We start from the raw sequence: 17,500 nt of genomic DNA on the forward strand, positions 1-17,500 counted from the left end.
TGTATAATGAATGGATAAAGTACTGGATTACTTTAAAGTCATGAAGTGTACAGTGTATACACATTTAAATTTTATTCATTCAAAAATGCTGAGTCACATTCAGAGTTGTGTGAAAGCAGTTGTAAAAAAAGTATTATGTAACTATAATAATCATATAAATGTAATTTAATCTTACCTGACTGTACACTATTCCTGCTCTTCGTTCCTCAGGAGGATGATGACATTGAGGAAGGTGACCTACCAGAGCACAAGAGATCTCCTCCCCCCATCGATTTTGCCAAGATTGATCCGTCCAAGCCGGAAGAGCTGCTCAAGATGTCCAAGAAGGGCAAGACTCTGATGGTGTTTGCGACGGTGTTTGGAGATCCCACTGAGAAGGAGACGGAGGAGATCACAGGCCTGTGGCAGGGCAGCCTCTTCAACGCCAACTTTGATATTCAGAGGTAGTCACTCTCTCAACCTTTTATCATTTACAAGAACTTTCTTCAGCTGCATTTTAACTACGATCAAAATGAAAGTCATTCATTAATGATTGGAATGAAGGTTCTGCTAGTTGGACGAGCCAATTGAAGAGATACAGTAGTTCCGATGTTTAGATGTATGGTTGTATGAGGTTGTATAAGTTGACTTGTTTTCACCACCTGGTGGGACATATTGTAATTACACCTCAGATTGTTCAGCCTTCCAGTGGATGCACTAACACTGGCAGTGAAAGCAGCACAGTAGAGAACAGGTTCAGGTAGTTATGCAGTCTCTAAACTCTAGTGTCACAGTAGTTCTGATACAGGCTGAAATAAACGTAGCGACCTCCACAGTGTGGATGTGAAAGTCCAGTGTAACTCTAGCTTCTGATTATAAGTCAATATACTTGCAATTAATGATTTCTTGCATTGTAATCAAATGAAATTCATAATCGGACTCTGAAACGTGGAGTTTGGGCCAGTAAGGTTATATAAAGCTTACCCAGCTATACTTTGGTTCCAAGTTGGTACCAAAATCCAGAAAACGGGACAGTACCTGTTTTTCTACTGTAGAGTAACTCTCCACGGGACCCGAGTTCATCCCAATGTGACGTTGTGAACAACAAATCCAGGTTGAAATGGGCAGAAGGAGAGCTAGTTAACGTTAGCCGTTAGCAGCCGCAGTACAGTCCTGCTGGGCTAAATAACGGTGCTAACGTTAAGGGAGGTTGCATTATGTCATTATTCAGCAGAGGTAAATTCTTAAGTTATCATGATGTGTTCAAATGAAATCATTTCAAATGTAGTTTTGGGTGAGAGAAAGAGATGCAGGGCTCCAGAACAAAGCGCTCCACTTGTTGCTCACACCGTTTGTTTGTGCATGATATTAATCAGTGGTGGACTGTAACTAAGTACATTTCTGATGCTACTTTCTTCTCCACTACATCTCAGAGGAAACGGTTTACTTCAATACAGTTATTTATGAGTAATACAATGTATTGTTATATAGTAAGTTAAACCACCTAAAATATAAAGTGAATAAATGAGCTCTATCGTAGTCGGCATCTTCCATTTTACTCCATTAAAGATATGAATCTCAATCTATTAGAATATCAAATATGCAACATATATAACAACTAAAAAGCCCTTTTATTTAGGTAATATTTTGAATGCAGGACTTTTGCTTGCATCAGTTTCTTTTAAATCGTGGTATTCTAGTTATTTTACGAGCTAGTACTTTTGTGAGTACTGGTAGTAATTACTCACAGGCTCAGGACACAGCAACAGCTAAATGGATCCTTTAGGCTGGCGTCTCTGCTCCGTAATGATCTTCATGAAACACAGACAGAATGCTTCCTCTTTGTTCAGCGCTATAGATGACTAACAGAGTAACAGGACAGGTTGACACTGAGCTCAGGACGGTTTCAGGACGTATAGTCTTAGAAAGGAAATGATCAGCAGGTTAGACTTCGGCCAAGGAAAATGCAATCGCTCCATCTCTACTTGGAGGACAATAATGTCCCCGTCCTGAAGCTGAAATAATGCAGTATTTTATTAGAGCTTAGTGTCTGTATTTTGACTACTTTGTTTATTATCGACTCATTTTAGTAGCTGAGAAAAAAAACATACAGCCATGTGGACATGTATGCCATATGCATATACAGCCAAAACGATTGAAAAATGAAGAAGCCTAAAATGTCCCTAATGATGCATACCAGTTAATGAAGCTGTTCTACACTCACTGAATACAACAGCATCACCATGAACAGTGAGCAAATGATGTGTCGTCCACCTGCAGGTTCGTGGTGGGCTCCAACAGGGTGATCTTCATGCTGCGGGACGGCAGTGTGGCCTGGGAGGTCAAAGACTACCTCGTGTCCCAGGAGCGCTGCATGGACGTCACCGTGGAGGGACAGGTGTTCCCCGGGAAGGCTGCCAAGAAAGACAACGTCAAATACAAGCAGCCCAACAAAGTCAACACCAAGAAGAAGAGCAAAAAGAAGGCTGAGACCAAGAAGCCCGACTTAGAGGGGAACAGTGCCAGGCATCTGAAACGGGAGCTGTGATGGAGGCTCGGGTCTCTTTTCTTCTGGCCGTAGACATGCATATTGTGACAACCAGCCTGTCAGCAGTGAGCTGTTGGGGGGCTGCAGGGTAAGCACAGTAACCCTGACTGGTCCAGGTCTCCCTGATTGCAACATGTTGCAGTGACTAAGTCATGATTTAACGAGCTCTTTCAATCAATGCTGTCTGGGTTCTTCACATATGTTTTGTTGTTCGATTCTCACCTTATAAAAAGCAATGCATTCAGATCTAGTTTGAAAGGAACTTGATTTAAGAGCCGTTCATCAGACCTCCAGGTCTGCAAAGTGTTCTGTTGTCTTTGTTCACATCCAGCAGCATTTACAAGTACATTCAGAAGTAGCACCCACATTTTCTGTTTGATTTTTCACTGAATATGAAAATAAAACATTTTATACAATCATATGAGATTTCTTCAGAAGATATATGCAAAGAAGAACATTTTCATTGATGATGTGGATATTGTGTCAAACAAAAGCATTGTAGATTGAGGTGTGACCAACAGGAAGCAGAATGTCCAGATTAAACCAAACGCCACTCCCGTTCTGATGGACGACATTGTCATTTCCTCAGACTGCTGACATCATCACAGGAGTTCTGCTCAATGCACATTGGTAAGACCAGTAGGCCTATGGAGGGCAGGAATCCAACTTTCTGTATGAAGTCAAACATGTTCACATGAACCAGTTAAAGTGACACCTTTGCACACATCATTGAGCTGTTAAAGGGTCAGGACAGAGACATGAAAAGACGCGGCTTCCCTCTAGTGCAGGGTTCCCCAACTGACGAACCGCAGTCCGAATCCGGACCCAGCATCTCAAACCGATAGATCATTTGGAAATCGACATACTCGAAAGTGAGTTTATACTTCAACTGGCGCATCTTATTCAGCTGTTACGGCACATGTTCAGCAGTGCAGGGCACACCGAACAATGCGGTGTAAATCGCATCACGTGATGCAGCTCAGCCAATCAAATATGGGCATTCTGACAAGTTTCCTAACTCGAGTGAGATTTACACACACCGTGACACACGGGCTGAGACGAGGAAATAGAATGAAGAGCAGGAAACTTGCGCCGATCAGAGAAGTTATCTCACATGATGTTCTCCAAAAATAGAAATGTGTTCAGAGAGAATAGAATTCATAAGCCTGAATGAACACACTGTTAATTCTTACCATAGGGAGTTAAAACCAGCATGTCTCATATGTCCAGAAACCGTAACTGGCAAATGAAGCGCACTACGAGGCGAAGCGCAAGTCTTTAGAGCAAACGTACCCACTCACATCCGAAATGAAGACAGAAAATAAATCTAAGAGCCCAATATGATCAGAATTATAACACATCAGTTCACTGTTCAACAATGATGTTACAGAGAGAATAGAGCTGAAACAAGTGTTAATAAGCACAGATAAAGATCATGCTCACTGATTTATCTTGTTAGAAGATGAGACAAATATAATATTGTGGCTTTCTGATTGACATCACTTCACACCTGAACTAACTGAATTTAAAGCTGCAGGACAATTCAGTGAAATACATTTTTCTAAAATGAATTACTTTATTTTAAAGACTACACAGAGACGTTACTACTATAGGCTTCTTGAATGTATATATCTCTATATATAAAGATATATATGGCACTAAATAGCGCGAGTTAGATATTATTGTAATGTTTCGGACCTTTGCCCGAGGACAAAGGTTTATGATGCACCTCTCTGTCCACCAATGAGTGAAGTAAAATAGTCACTATAACACTGATTCAAAACAGTGCTTGTTAACACACACACTCTTACCTCACAATCAGGTTTCACTGTGAACAAACAATGTGTTTTCAAAATGCAGTCCTGATCGTATCTTTCACTGAAACGTCCCTCTGAAACACGATGTAGCAGGCAGTGTATTCAGAGGACTACAGACAGAAGGACCTCTCTCTCTCTGAACGACCTCCTTCTATCTGAACGACCTCTCTCTCTCTCTCTGAATGGTCTCTCTCTCTCTGAACGACCTCTCTCTCTCTGAACCAGCTCTCTCTCTCTCTGAATGACCTCTCTCTCTCTCTGAACCATCTCTCTCTCTCTGAACCAGCTCTCTCTCTGAATGACCTCTCTCTCTCTGAACCATCTCTCTCTCTGAACCATCTCTCTCTCTCTGAATGACCTCTCTCTGAACCATCTCTCTCTCTGAACCATCTCTCTCTCTGAACCATCTCTCTCTCTCTGAACGACCTCTCTCTCTCTGAACGATCTCTTTCTCTGAACCATCTCTCTCTGAACGACCTCTCTCTCTGAACGACCTCTCTCTCTGAACCATCTCTCTCTCTCTGAACGACCTCTCTCTGAACGGTCTCTCTCTCTCTGAACGACCTCTCTCTCTGAACGACCTCTCTCTCTGAACCATCTCTCTCTCTCTGAACGACCTCTCTCTGAACGGTCCCTCTCTCTCTGAACGACCTCTCTCTCTGAACCATCTCTCTCTCTCTGAACGACCTCTCTCTGAACGGTCTCTCTCTCTCTGAACGACCTCTCTCTCTCTCTGAACGGTCTCTCGCTCTCTGAACGGTCTCTCTCTCTCTGAACGACCTCTCTCTCTGAACGACCTCTCTCTCTGAACGACCTCTCTCTCGGAACGGTCTCTCTCTCTGAACGGTCTCTCTCTCTCTGAACGACCTCTCTCTCTGAACGACCTCTCTCTCTCTGAACGGTCTCTCTCTCTGAACGGTCTCTCTCACTGAACGACCTCTCTCTCTCTGAACGACCTCTCTCTCTCTGAACCATCTCTCTCTCTCTGAACGACCTCTCTCTCTCTGAACGATCTCTCTCTCTCTGAACGACCTCTCTCTCTCTGAACGATCTCTCTCTGAACGACATCTCTCTCTCTGAACGATCTCTCTCTCTCTGAACGATCTCTCTCTCTGAACGACCTCACTCTCTCTGAACCATCTCTATCTGAACGACCTCTCTCTCTCTGAACGACCTCTCTCTCTCTGAACGGTCTCTCTCTCTCTCTGAACGGTCTCTCTCTCTCTCTCTCTGAATGGTCTCTCTCTCTCTGAACGGTCTCTCTCTCTCTCTGAATGGTCTCTCTCTCTCTCTCTCTGAACGGTCTCTCTCTCTCTGAACGGTCTCTCTCTCTCTGAACGGTCTCTCTCTCTCTCTGAACGACCTCTCTCTCTCTGAACGGTCTCTCGCTCTCTCTCTCTGAACGACCTCTCTCTCTCTGAACGGTCTCTCGCTCTCTCTCTCTGAACGACCTCTCTCTCTCTGAACGGTCTCTCGCTCTCTCTCTCTGAACGACCTCTCTCTCTCTCTGAACGGTCTCTCTCTCTCTCTGAACGGTCTCTCTCTCGCTGAACGACCTCTCTCTCGCTGAACGACCTCTCTCTCTCTGAACGACCTCTCTCTCTCTGAACGACCTCTCTCTCTCTCTCTGAACGGTCTCTCTCTCTCTGAACGAACTCTCTCTCTCTGAACCATCTCTCTCTCTGAACGACCTCTCTCTCTGAACGGTCTGTCTCTCTCTGAACGATCTCTCTCTCTGAACGACCTCTCTCTCTCTGAACGGTCTCTCTCTCTGAACGGTCTCTCTCTCTCTGAACGACCTCTCTCTCTGAACGACCTCTCTCTGTCTGAACAACCTCTCTCTCTCTGAACGGTCTCTCTCTCTCTGAACGACCTCTCTCTCTCTGAACAGTCTGTCTCTCTCTGAACGACCTCTCTCTCTCTGAACGGTCTCTCTCTCTCTCAACGACCTCTCTCTCTCTCTGTCAAAAAATGTCAAAACTAAGTAGTAAAACAAATAGCAATATTGAATGTCATGAAAGGTAACGGTACAGTATTTCATAAAATACATGCTAAAAATGATCATAGTGAAGTATGTTATAAGAAAGTAAAATTCTCATAGAGTTCGGCATGTGTCACGGCCAGGCCATGCCTCCTGTTTCCCCTGTGTGTCCCTCTATTCCTGTTTCCCCTGTGTGTCCCTCTATTCCTGTGTGTCCCTCTATTCCTATTTCCCCTGTGTGTCCCTCTATTCCTGTGTGTCCCTCTATTCCTATTTCCCCTGTGTGTCCCTCTATTCCTGTGTGTCCCTCTATTCCTATTTCCCCTGTGTGTCTCTCTATTCCTGTGTGTCCCTCTATTCCTATTTCCCCTGTGTGTCCCTCTATTCCTGTGTGTCCCTCTATTCCTATTTCCCCTGTGTGTCCCTCTATTCCTGTGTGTCCCTCTATTCCTATTTCCCCTGTGTGTCTCTCTATTCCTGTGTGTCCCTATATTCCTGTTTTCCCTGTGTGTCCCTCTATTCCTGTTTCCCCTGTGTGTCCCTCTATTCCTGTGTGTCCCTCTATTCCTGTTTCCCCTGTGTGGCCTGCATGTTGCTGGATTAAGCTGTAGTTATATGCATGTTGCTGGATTTAGCTGTAGTTATATGCATGTTGCTGGATTTAGCTGTAGTTATATGCATGTTGCTGGATTTAGCTGTAGTTATATGCATGTTGCTGGATTTAGCTGTAGTTATATGCATGTTGCTGGATTTAGCTGTAGTTATATGCATGTTGCCGATCAGGTTGAGACAGGTGAAATAACCTGAACAGGGAAATGAGAGGGAGAAGGGTTTTCTTCTCTGCTGAGGAATTGGAGGTCGGCTTGGTTCATTTGCCATCCACTTTGGTTCACACTGGAAACACACAGACACTGGGCTGATGGAGTGTGTGTGAAACAGCAACATGAATATACAGGCAGAGAGACAATCATATTTAAAAACAGACAGTAGCAACGCTGTTACTGTGTCGCTATGCTATGGATAGAGTGACCAGCAGACCAGCAGTGAGAAAGGGCTTAGTGGTCGTGCTGATATGTGACTAACCTCCACGTGGTGCTGAGAATATAAAGGATACTGGAGATGACACAGGGTATGTGAGTCAAACGTCAGCATAAAACACAGTACTTGTATGTTGCTTTGATTGTTCTGCATGAACAAACAAATGTGCGGTTCAGTCACAATGACATTCAGACAAACTGTACATCATCATTTATTTCTGTACAAAAGTCCTCAAAGAAATTCAAAGTCATGGAGCTTCAATACTTTACAGGCCCAATCCACATATACAACACATCCATTTGGTGTACACTTAAAACAAGCCAACTTTACCAAGAGCCACATGCATATATGCAGTACGAGTGTCTGATACGAATCGTTTTAAATGGAGCTATAATGGTTTCTTACATACAGGACAGTAATAACATTACAACTCAAAAGATGGCCCTTGGAGATTTTGATCAACTGTGTCTGTACAATAAATAAGTATAAAATATATCTCTTAGCAATCTGTGGATTTTTAAAAACACATTAAACATACAAAACACTAAATTACTGCTACAACCTCCGAAAAAAGACCAGCTATTTCGGCAAAGGGAGGAGAATACTTTTTCTCTCCGGATTGAAACAACGGTTTCTGTTATTTCTAAATGGGGAAATTGCACATTTAAAGATTGAAAGACTTTTATATTCATGGGCTTCTTGCTGGTTCACTCCAAAAATACAGACAGATGGATCAGAAACACTGACAGGAGAAAAAACATGGGAGGAAAACATTATTACAAAAATTACAATATCAAGTGAAAGAATCTTTTTGTTTCTTTCTTCTTCTCCTCTATTCTCTCTGCATACAGTTTAGTCAAACAAAGCAGGCATATACCCAATCAAAGAAACCAACTTCTACATCTGTCACATACCACAGAGACCTGCATGGGAAGGATGCTCAGTGATGCACATACATGAAACATGCATTTGATGAGCTAGCTCACACTTTTCTCTCCCTCTGTTCTCATACAGGCTTTGCATCATGAATCACTTTGCAACGTATAGCTGACGGTCCATTGGAGAATTAGCCAGTAGTTGTATAAATATCAAACAATCCGACTGGAAAAAGAAACTCTTGTAAATTGTCGTTAAATGGTCAACGTAAAGGTGATTAATTGAATAATACGCTTTTCTTTTTCATAATATAGATTATCGTGAGAAAGGAAACTGGCAAGCCCAGTCGCCGACGAACCACAATCATACACAACTCTTTGTAAGAGCATTTACGTTTCTTTACAATGTGGCAATAAAAGAAGAAGTGTGAAAAAGAAACATTCAGAGAAGGAAAGCTCATCGTTCCACCAAATTCTGTTGCATTTGCCTTTTGCTTTCGTTTGTTTCGGCTGGTGTGAAAGCTGTCAGATGGTCCAGACCAAACGGGACTGAAACAGCTTGGACTGAGACTACTTTCTAACTTAAAGACTGAACTTTCATGCTTGAAAACCATTGGCCATGGACAGATTCTGAGACCCCTGTGTTCCTGGGCACAGACATGTCAAAGATCTTCCACCTCTCTCTACTTATGTTGTAGAGAGACTAACAGCTATGAATGATAAATGGCTGCCTCAGTTTTACTTGTGTGTCTTAATACTATTTTGCAGATGAACCAGAACTATCAGAGACTTCTTAGCAGTTATTTGTCTCTTCCTTGCCGTTCTGCAGCCCCCTGACCCTTTGGACCCTGGGCTTGTGCCTGATATGCTCGCTCAGCATTCCATCCATGATCACAATCTTCCCCTTTTGAACGATTGTCATTGGTAGGAGTTTAGTTAGATACATGTATAACTCCAGCTCTGTGTAGATTGATTTTGTTGGGACTGAAGGCCTCATTATCTGAACTCAGAAACGTACATTGCTCTATAGTGATTACAGTCTTACCTCTTCCAGGTAAAGTTGCTCTGCCTTTTCATAAGGGCTCTTGAAAGAGTCAGTTGAGCTGGTTTAGGCATCTGATCTGCGTCAGGGTTAGCAGGAAGAGCTGGAGGATGTTGCCGGGGAAGGAACCTCTGGCCTACTTTGCTCCTAAGTGGTCACTCTCCTATTGAGTGACGATACCATCAACTTGCTCATGTCATCCAATTTTTGGAATGGAAAACAGCCATGACTGGGGAGAACTCAAGCCCTCTTTCTTCATTCAACTACTTCCATTACTTTTCATGTGAACAAACTAGTTCAACACCATGAACCCATTTGAAGAGAGTGTGCACCATTATTCCCATTTGAATAATTATTGCACCTTAATGCTCTCCAAGACATGGGGCTTTTTGCCCCATGTTTAAGTAAAGAATAGCTACAAACACTTTGCCTTTAGATGTGGTCAGACGACACTTACAATCTAGTTTGTGTGCAAATTTAGTCTGGCCTTGTGTTCCCACCAGATGGATGTCCACTACTGGTGAGGAGGCTTGCTGGGTCACAGGGAGTAACATAGGGTCAACGTCACTAGATGCACAAAGGTGGCAAAGTGATAACCAGTTTGCCCCACTGTGTCCAAGAGGACCTGCCATTCAAAATCACACAAAGGTGAATGGGAGTGAGAGAAAAGCAAGGAGACAGATTCCATCTGGTTGTCTGCCAAGGCAGCAAAACAGGAGGAATAGCCATTCAGGGGAGCTATGGACAATGGGTATGTGCCACAATGTGCTGTTAGAGAATGCTGTCAGACGTCAGCATCCTCCAACAGCATAGTCTCACAGCACCCTCCAACAGTACTGTCTAACAGCATAGTCTCACAGCACCCTCCAACAGTACTGTCTAACAGCATTGTCTGACCGCGTCATCTGATATTGTCAGTTTGCTTATTTTCTTTGTAACTTTCTCCAAACTGTTCGACGCTCTTTTTCATTCTTCACACGGCTCCCTTTGAGTAAAGTCCATTTGCACATTTGCATCTTGCCCTCAATAACTGCAAGGTCTTCAATCTGCCTTCTCATGTGACTGTTCATTTTTTCTTTAGACGTGTTTGTATGAACTAGTTCATTATAAGCATAGCTTTACCTCCAAAAAGCTCTTTCTAACGGTGTCATCCAACAGTGATACCAAAGGGTATTGAGTTTGTTGCTGTCGTGTCAGAGTGCAATAGTGACGTCCGTTAGAGGGCAGAATATGTTCAAAATGTTAAAAGGCTGAACTGTCTTTAGCCCCGATTTCTATGCCAAATCTTTATCGGGTGTAGCAAAAGAGGAGTTAGTTCATACTTTTGGCTGTCAGAGAACTAACAAGCCTACTGAACAGCCAACAGGCCAATGTCAATGTGGATAACTTAATGAATAACTTAATGTCCATGTTAGTTGGAGCAAAAAGCAGATGCTTTCACATATGTTAGTGACACAATGATAGTATTCAGTCAGAAACAGGACCAATATCGGTTATGTCAATTGCTGTCCGTGGAGACGGCCATGTTTCTGCAAACAGCCTTGGCTGTTCTGAGCCACTGTTGCTTTGACCTCAAATATGGCCCCAGAGGGTGTGTTGTCATCTTAAAGTCCTCCAATGATGGGCTTGCTTACACAGATACAATTCATGGTGAGGCGGTGCTGGCTCTGGGTCTTCTCCTTTTCAACACACCAAATCATTCCTTCTCATTGCCAAATCTAGAAAAAACACCACTGATCCTTGACAATGGCTTGGATCAACTTACTGCGGCGCTGGCAGTGTGTATGTGTATCTGTAAGTTCGTGTCTGTGCATTTTGTGGCGGAATGGGGGGAATGGGGGGATTGGCAATGTGCGTCAGTATCTGGGGGCTTCATAGTCTCTTTGCTATCCTCCGCACTCTGCCTACTTTCATAGCTTCATCTTGTGGACCACAGGGACAGGCAGGACCTGATGGATCTTGGCTCGGTTGACATCTACCTCCACATGGATCCAATCAGGGTGGAAGGAGCCCTTGAAGCCAACAAATACCAGCTTATCTGCAGGACAAATTACATTAAAAGTCAGTGACATCATCAGATCACCAGTGTTTCAGCAATGCCATGCCTCACATTTACTTCTGAACAGCTTCAATTCTGATCAATAGCCTCTGGTTCGGCACACTGGAAGCAGGGGGCTAAAATTGACCCTTGGCTAAGCCCCGCCCATCACTGCTATTCCGTCACGTTGTTAGAGCTACGTTACCATAGAGCCCACACTGTCACTAACCTGCATATATATTATCTAGTTCTGGGAAAAACCTACCTGCCCGTCTATCTACCTGCCAGTCTACCTACCTACCCGTCTACCTACCTGCCCGTCTACCTACCTGCCAGTCTACCTACCTACCCGTCTACCTACCTGCCCGTCTGCCTACCTGCCCGTCTACCTACCTGCCCGTCTACCTACCTGCCAGTCTACCTACCTACCTACCCGTCTACCTACCTGCCCGTCTACCTACCTGCCAGTCTACCTACCTACCTACCCGTCTACCTACCTGCCCGTCTACCTACCTGCCCGTCTGCCTACCTGCCCGTCTACCTACCTACCCGTCTACCTGCCTGCCCGTCTGCCTGCCAGCCCGTCTGCCTACCTGCCAGTCTACCTACCTACCTACCCATCTACCTACCTGCCAGTCTACCTACCTACCTACCCGTCTACCTGCCAGCACGTCTGCCTACCTGCCAGTCTACCTACCTACCTACCCATCTACCTACCTGCCAGTCTACCTACCTACCTACCCGTCTACCTACCTGCCCGTCTACCTACCTGCCCGTCTACCTACCTGCCCGTCTGCCTGCCAGCCCGTCTACCTACCTACCCGTCTACCTACCTGCCTGTCTACCTACCTGCCAGTCTACCTACCAGCCTGTCTACCTACCTGCCCGTCTGCCTACCTGCCCGTCTGCCTACCTGCCCGTCTGCCTGCCAGCCTGTCTGCCTACCTGCCAGTCTACCTACCTACCTACCCATCTACCTACCTGCCAGTCTACCTACCTACCTACCCGTCTACCTGCCAGCCTGTCTACCTACCTGCCCGTCTACCTACCTACCCGTCTACGTAGGTAGGTAGGTTTTAAACCTACCTACCTACCCGTCTACCTACCTGCCCGTCTGCCTGCCTGCCCGTCTACCTACCCACCCATCTACCTACCCGCCTGCCCGTCTGTCTACCCGCCAGTCTGTCTATCTACCTGCCCGTCTACCTACCTGCCTGCCAGCCTGTACGAATTCTGCCTGTGCACTCATTACTACTCACCGGAGTCTTACACAAGCTGCTATCTTGAGAGCTGTGAGTACTTACAATCGCAATGTTTTTTTGTTCAAGTTGATTATGACAATTTTGGGGGAGTGGCTTTGGAGGGGGTCCTGAAGGGACGGACTATCAGTGTTGCAGACTTTGACCCGTTCTTCCAATATTTGGCAACTTTCGTAGCTCGTGCTGCTAGCTACTTTCATCGGAAAATAATTGGCAACACTAGGCTGGGTTTTTCAGTTGGATGATTTAAAAAATATAGCGTACTCTTAATGGTTTCTCAAGATTACCAGCCCTGCAATCTGTTCTTACTCTGGGAACAAATTCAGACTGCTTCAGACCATGCGTACGCACTAGGGGTGTAACGGTTCACAAAATTCACGGTTCGTTTCGGTACGATACAGTGGAGCCACGGTGACCCATCTTCTGGGGTGTCTTCTTAGCAACACATAAGCATAAAAAACAAAAACTGCTCCTTAATGTTATGTAGTATTGTTACTTACATCTTGCTTACATCTTGTATTGTTACTTACATCTTGCTTACATCTTGTATTGTTACTTACATCTTGCAAAAGAGATTTTCAATCTCAATGGGACTACCTGGTTAAATAAAGATTTAAAAAAAACATTTTTTTTAATTTTTTTTTATTCAAACGTATTGTTCAGTTCGTCATGCGTACCGAACGGTTCAATACGAATACGCGTACCGTTACACCCCTAGTACGCACACATGATGAAGCCCCGGCCGGCTGTCTTCATGTTCACACATAGTTTAAATAAATGCATCTCATATTAAAACCGTTAAGCCTTTCATATTTTTGATAGGCTTAACGCCAACATGTAATGATTGAAGAAGAATATTTTTTAGACAAAAACATGTTGTGAATTGTGACTTTTGGACTGTGGACGCTCTGGAATTATTGGAATCACAGGAGATGGAAACAATCCTTTATGCAGTCACCACTGGAATCTAATTCAATTCATAGTATAATACAAACAATATTACTGTACTTTGATCTTTATCTGCAACTTTGAAGAAATACTAAATATTTAATTTTAACACCATAAATAGACATGCAAATAAACAAACAACCTGTGCAGCATTTACATTTTGATTTAGAATTTGAATGTCAGCATTATGAATGAAGCTTTGAGTTAATAGCACAGATATAGGTAGATACCTTTCAATTTGATGCTTTTATCTGCTCCAAGTCTTTCCAAGACTTTAGTCCACGGTCCTCTGGTAACCAAACGGCCCTTAGACGTAATGAGGACGATTGAACTAGAGAAAGAGTGAGAGACAGCTTTTTATTTCACTATTTACATTTAGCTGATAGCAGCTGCATGTGTCTTGCCTTGTGGCAAATTAATTCAGTTTCTTTGGAGGCCCCATGACAAACAAACAAAACAAGAAAACAAATGAAGAAACTTAAACAGAGTGGTAGTGCAAACTGTTGAAGGACTTTTAGACAGTAATGGAGCAGCCTTTACCCGTCTCTCAGTCCACTGACGTAGTTGTCTATCTGTGCTGGGATGCCCTGTAAGATGGAGTTCCTGAAGCCTTTGTTCTCTACCACCTTGCCATCATGTCCGTCAATAACTGTCAGCTGCACCCCATCTTCTGGTTGGTACAACTTCCTGCCGTTCACCTGTCACAACATGGCCAGTCAATCACACTACAGTTGAATGCCAGTATCTATTGAATGACAGCACTGCAATAATGTCAATGATTTAGCAGAATTGATATCAAATAACACAGGTCATACATATGTTGGATTGTAATAACTTCCTGCCTCGGTTTACTTAGTTTTAACAACAAAACTACTTGGTAAGGACTAGATAAATATAGTGGTTTAGGTCAAATGAACATGTTTGTTATGTAAATTAAAGATGTTTGTTCTGTAACTTTGGAGATTACTCAACAAAACTAAATAAATAAACGTTGTTTTAAACAGGACATGAACAGCGGTTTCCTGGGTGAAAGCCCTGTGCGTCTTATATAGACACTATATCAGGGGTATTCAATTAATATTCAGCGAGGTCCAGTTAGAAAGAATTTCCTTATAAAAAGGTCCGGAACATCACAATAATGTCTAACTTGCACTATGATTTAGTCCTATATATTGAAGTAGCCAACAGTTGTATTAACGTCTGTATGTAGTCAACAACTGAGTGTCAAATAAAGTAAAGAAAGTTCAATTGAATAATATCGCAACAATAATTATTGTCAGATTTTATATTGAACTGGATGAATTATAAATAATAAACACTCGAATAATATCGTTCTTCTCTCATTTCAAGTAAAATAAGGACCGCATTTAAGAACAAATGAAATAACAAAGCTTTTGAAAAATGTGGCTCTTAAAATAAAATACTTTAGTAGTCTTTGCCCTTCAGCTTTAAATTAAGTTCATTCAGGGGGAAGTGATATCAACCAAGAAAAACATGACTTTATCTGTGGTTATTAAAGCACTTGTTTCAGCTCTAGTCCTCTCTGTTAACACCATTGTTGGCCAGTGAGTGGATGAGTTAGGGTTCTGATCATATCAGCTCTTAGGTTTATTTTCTGTGACTTCATGTCAGATGTGAGTGGGTATGTTTGTTTCAAATAGTTGTGCTTTGTCTCTTTAGTGGCGCTTCACATTACCGCTTTTAATAATCGTCACGGTCTCTGAACATATGAGACATGCTGGTTTTGAACTGGTTGTGGAAATAATGAAGATTTAAAAGTCTGTCCATTCTTGGTTAAAGACTGGTTAAGCTGTCCACATTTCTCTTTTTCGAGCACGTCATGTGAAATAACTTCTCTGACTCAAGTTCTCTCCAGCTGTTGGGTCTCTCCCTTGTGTGTGAATATGGCACTTGAGTCGAGGGCGACGCTTATCAGAATACACATATTTGATTGGCCGAGTAGCATCACGTGATGTGATTTACAACGCATGTGGTTGGTCGGTGTGTTTTTATGGACCGCTGAACGAGTGGCGTAAAGGCTAGAAAAGCTGCACCGGTTAAAATAGAAGCGCTCCGTGAGCTTGTGAGTCCAGGGTCCAGATGGACCAGATAACAGGGTCTGGGTCCGGACTTGGACCGTGGTCCGCCTACCCGAGCGTATTGGACGATTCAGGAGTGAGAACGGTTGCATTATTTCCCTGGAGCCAACAGCTGGGCTCATAGGGGTACAGAACTCAACTCGTGTTTTGTACAAATTACAGTAAAAGGGTTACTTCAGAGTTTTAGTATTACATTTACACAAAGAGGGGACATGTAAAAGACAAATTTGAAAAACAATGGTCAAAATTTGAAGCAGCAGAGGCCCCAACTTTTATTCCGTAATATGAGTCATGCACTAAACACACTAGAATCTACATTTCCCAAAATGCAACTTTCAAACACTTCCAGTTTGTAAAAATGTGTAGCCCACGAGCCCAAGCTAAGATAACCCTGATGGCATCACTGTGACATCTTCAGGGTTATTTTTGACAAATGTCCTTCAGAGCCACAGAAGCTGGCTGAGTAGCACTGACCATGATGAATGAACAGATCCTCTTTAGGAATGCAAAAATAGCCAACCTACAAGTTGGAGGAGTCGTGCCGTGTTTGGGTTATTGCTAGTTGTTGGAATGCTGTTAAGCATGTAGTGTAGTGTGGAGGGTTCACGGGGTTTGTGTGCACTTTTAGGGTCTTTGTTTGGGGGTGTTTGTAGCCGATCAGCGCGAGCTGTCGGCGGCTAGGCGCCGCCATGGGCCTGATTGATTTGACCAGGAAGCACGGGGTGAGGATCCCGCCGCTGTTCGGGTGTTCGGTGGAGGAGATCAGCCTGGCAGTAGGTGAGCTTGTCGGCCACAGCAGCGTGAAGTCCGCAGCGCGGATGAACAGCGCTGTGGTCGTATTTTTAGATTGCGTAGAGGCTGCGGAAGTGGTGGTGGAGACCGGGGTCGAGGTGGGCAAGCTTTTCCTACCCGCTTACGCTCTCAGCTCACCGGCAGTAAAAGTCACCGTATCGAACGTTCCTCCGTTCATTAGGAACGATGACATCATCAGAGAGCTGGCCAAACACGGGAAGGTGGTGTCTCCGGTTAGGAGAATGTCCTCTGGTTTTAAGTCCCCGCTGTTAAAACACGTAGTGTCTCACAGGAGACATGTCCTCATGATCCCCAGCAACAGGAGCAGGGAGGTAAACCTCGTGTTCAAAATCACTGTAGAGGACTTTGACTATGTCATTTTTGCGAAGACTGATGATTTTAAATGTTACAGCTGTGGGAAAGAAGAGCATATGAGCAGAGAGTTTCCTGGGAAAAACGGTTCTCATGAAGACCAGAACCAGAAAGGCACTGAAGAGGGCAGAGGGGACAAGCAGGATGGACATGAGGGAACAAGTGGAGCTCAGGAGGCGAGGATGGAGGAGACAAGTGTGGGCCAGGAGGCGAGGGTGGAGGAGACAAGTGTGGCCCAGGAGGCGACGGGGGAGGAGACGGGTGTGGCCCAGGAGGTGAGGGTGGAGGAGACAAGTGTGGCCCAGGAGGCGAGGGGGGAGGCGATAAGTGTGGCCCAAGAGGTGAGGGTGGAGGGGACGGGTGTGGCCCAGGAGGTGAGGGTGGAGGAGACGGGGGTGGCCCAAGAGGTGAGGGTGGAGGACACAGGGGTGGCCCAAGAGGTGAGGGTGGAGGAGACAAGTGGGTTGCAGGGAGTGAGGGAGAGTACTGGAGGACAGGTGGAGGCAGGTAGTGAGGTAGATATGGAGGAAGACGAGGAGCAGCTCAAGGTTCCTCGGCTGAAGAGAAAGAAGGGGGAAAATAGTGGAAACTCACAGGCCAAAAAAGTGCAACGACAGCAAGTAAAGGAGCTGCTGAGAGTGAGCCCAGTCTGGAGAAAGACTCTGAATCCAGTCTGGAGAAGGACTCTGAATCCAGTCTGGAGAAAGACGCT

At 44.3% G+C, this 17,500-nt stretch overlaps 2 protein-coding genes across 2 annotated transcripts in view; one reads left to right on the forward strand and one right to left on the reverse strand.

Moving 5' to 3' along the window:
* Nucleotides 1–2,946, forward strand: part of mesd (mesoderm development LRP chaperone) — a gene marked incomplete at its 5' end in the record, with an annotated part of 12,233 nt that extends 9,287 nt beyond the window's left edge. Inside the window, 2 exons of the mRNA XM_079283029.1 lie at nucleotides 211–443; nucleotides 2,260–2,946. Of these exons, the coding sequence (XP_079139155.1) occupies nucleotides 211–443; nucleotides 2,260–2,527 (501 nt within the window). The 3' untranslated portion in view covers nucleotides 2,528–2,946. The remainder of the gene's footprint in view (nucleotides 1–210; nucleotides 444–2,259) is intronic.
* A 4,622-nt stretch (nucleotides 2,947–7,568) lies between these two features.
* The window catches only part of cemip (cell migration inducing hyaluronidase 1), a 206,771-nt gene continuing 196,839 nt past the window's right edge, over nucleotides 7,569–17,500 (reverse strand). Inside the window, exons 27-29 of the mRNA XM_079287577.1 lie at nucleotides 14,066–14,223; nucleotides 13,756–13,856; nucleotides 7,569–11,318 (exon numbers count right to left, since the gene is read on the reverse strand). Coding sequence (XP_079143703.1) covers nucleotides 11,191–11,318; nucleotides 13,756–13,856; nucleotides 14,066–14,223 — 387 coding nt within the window. The 3' untranslated portion in view covers nucleotides 7,569–11,190. The remainder of the gene's footprint in view (nucleotides 11,319–13,755; nucleotides 13,857–14,065; nucleotides 14,224–17,500) is intronic.

This window comes from Melanostigma gelatinosum (assembly GCF_949748355.1).
Source record: "Melanostigma gelatinosum genome assembly, chromosome: 2".
Classification (NCBI taxonomy): Eukaryota; Metazoa; Chordata; class Actinopteri; order Perciformes; family Zoarcidae; genus Melanostigma; species Melanostigma gelatinosum.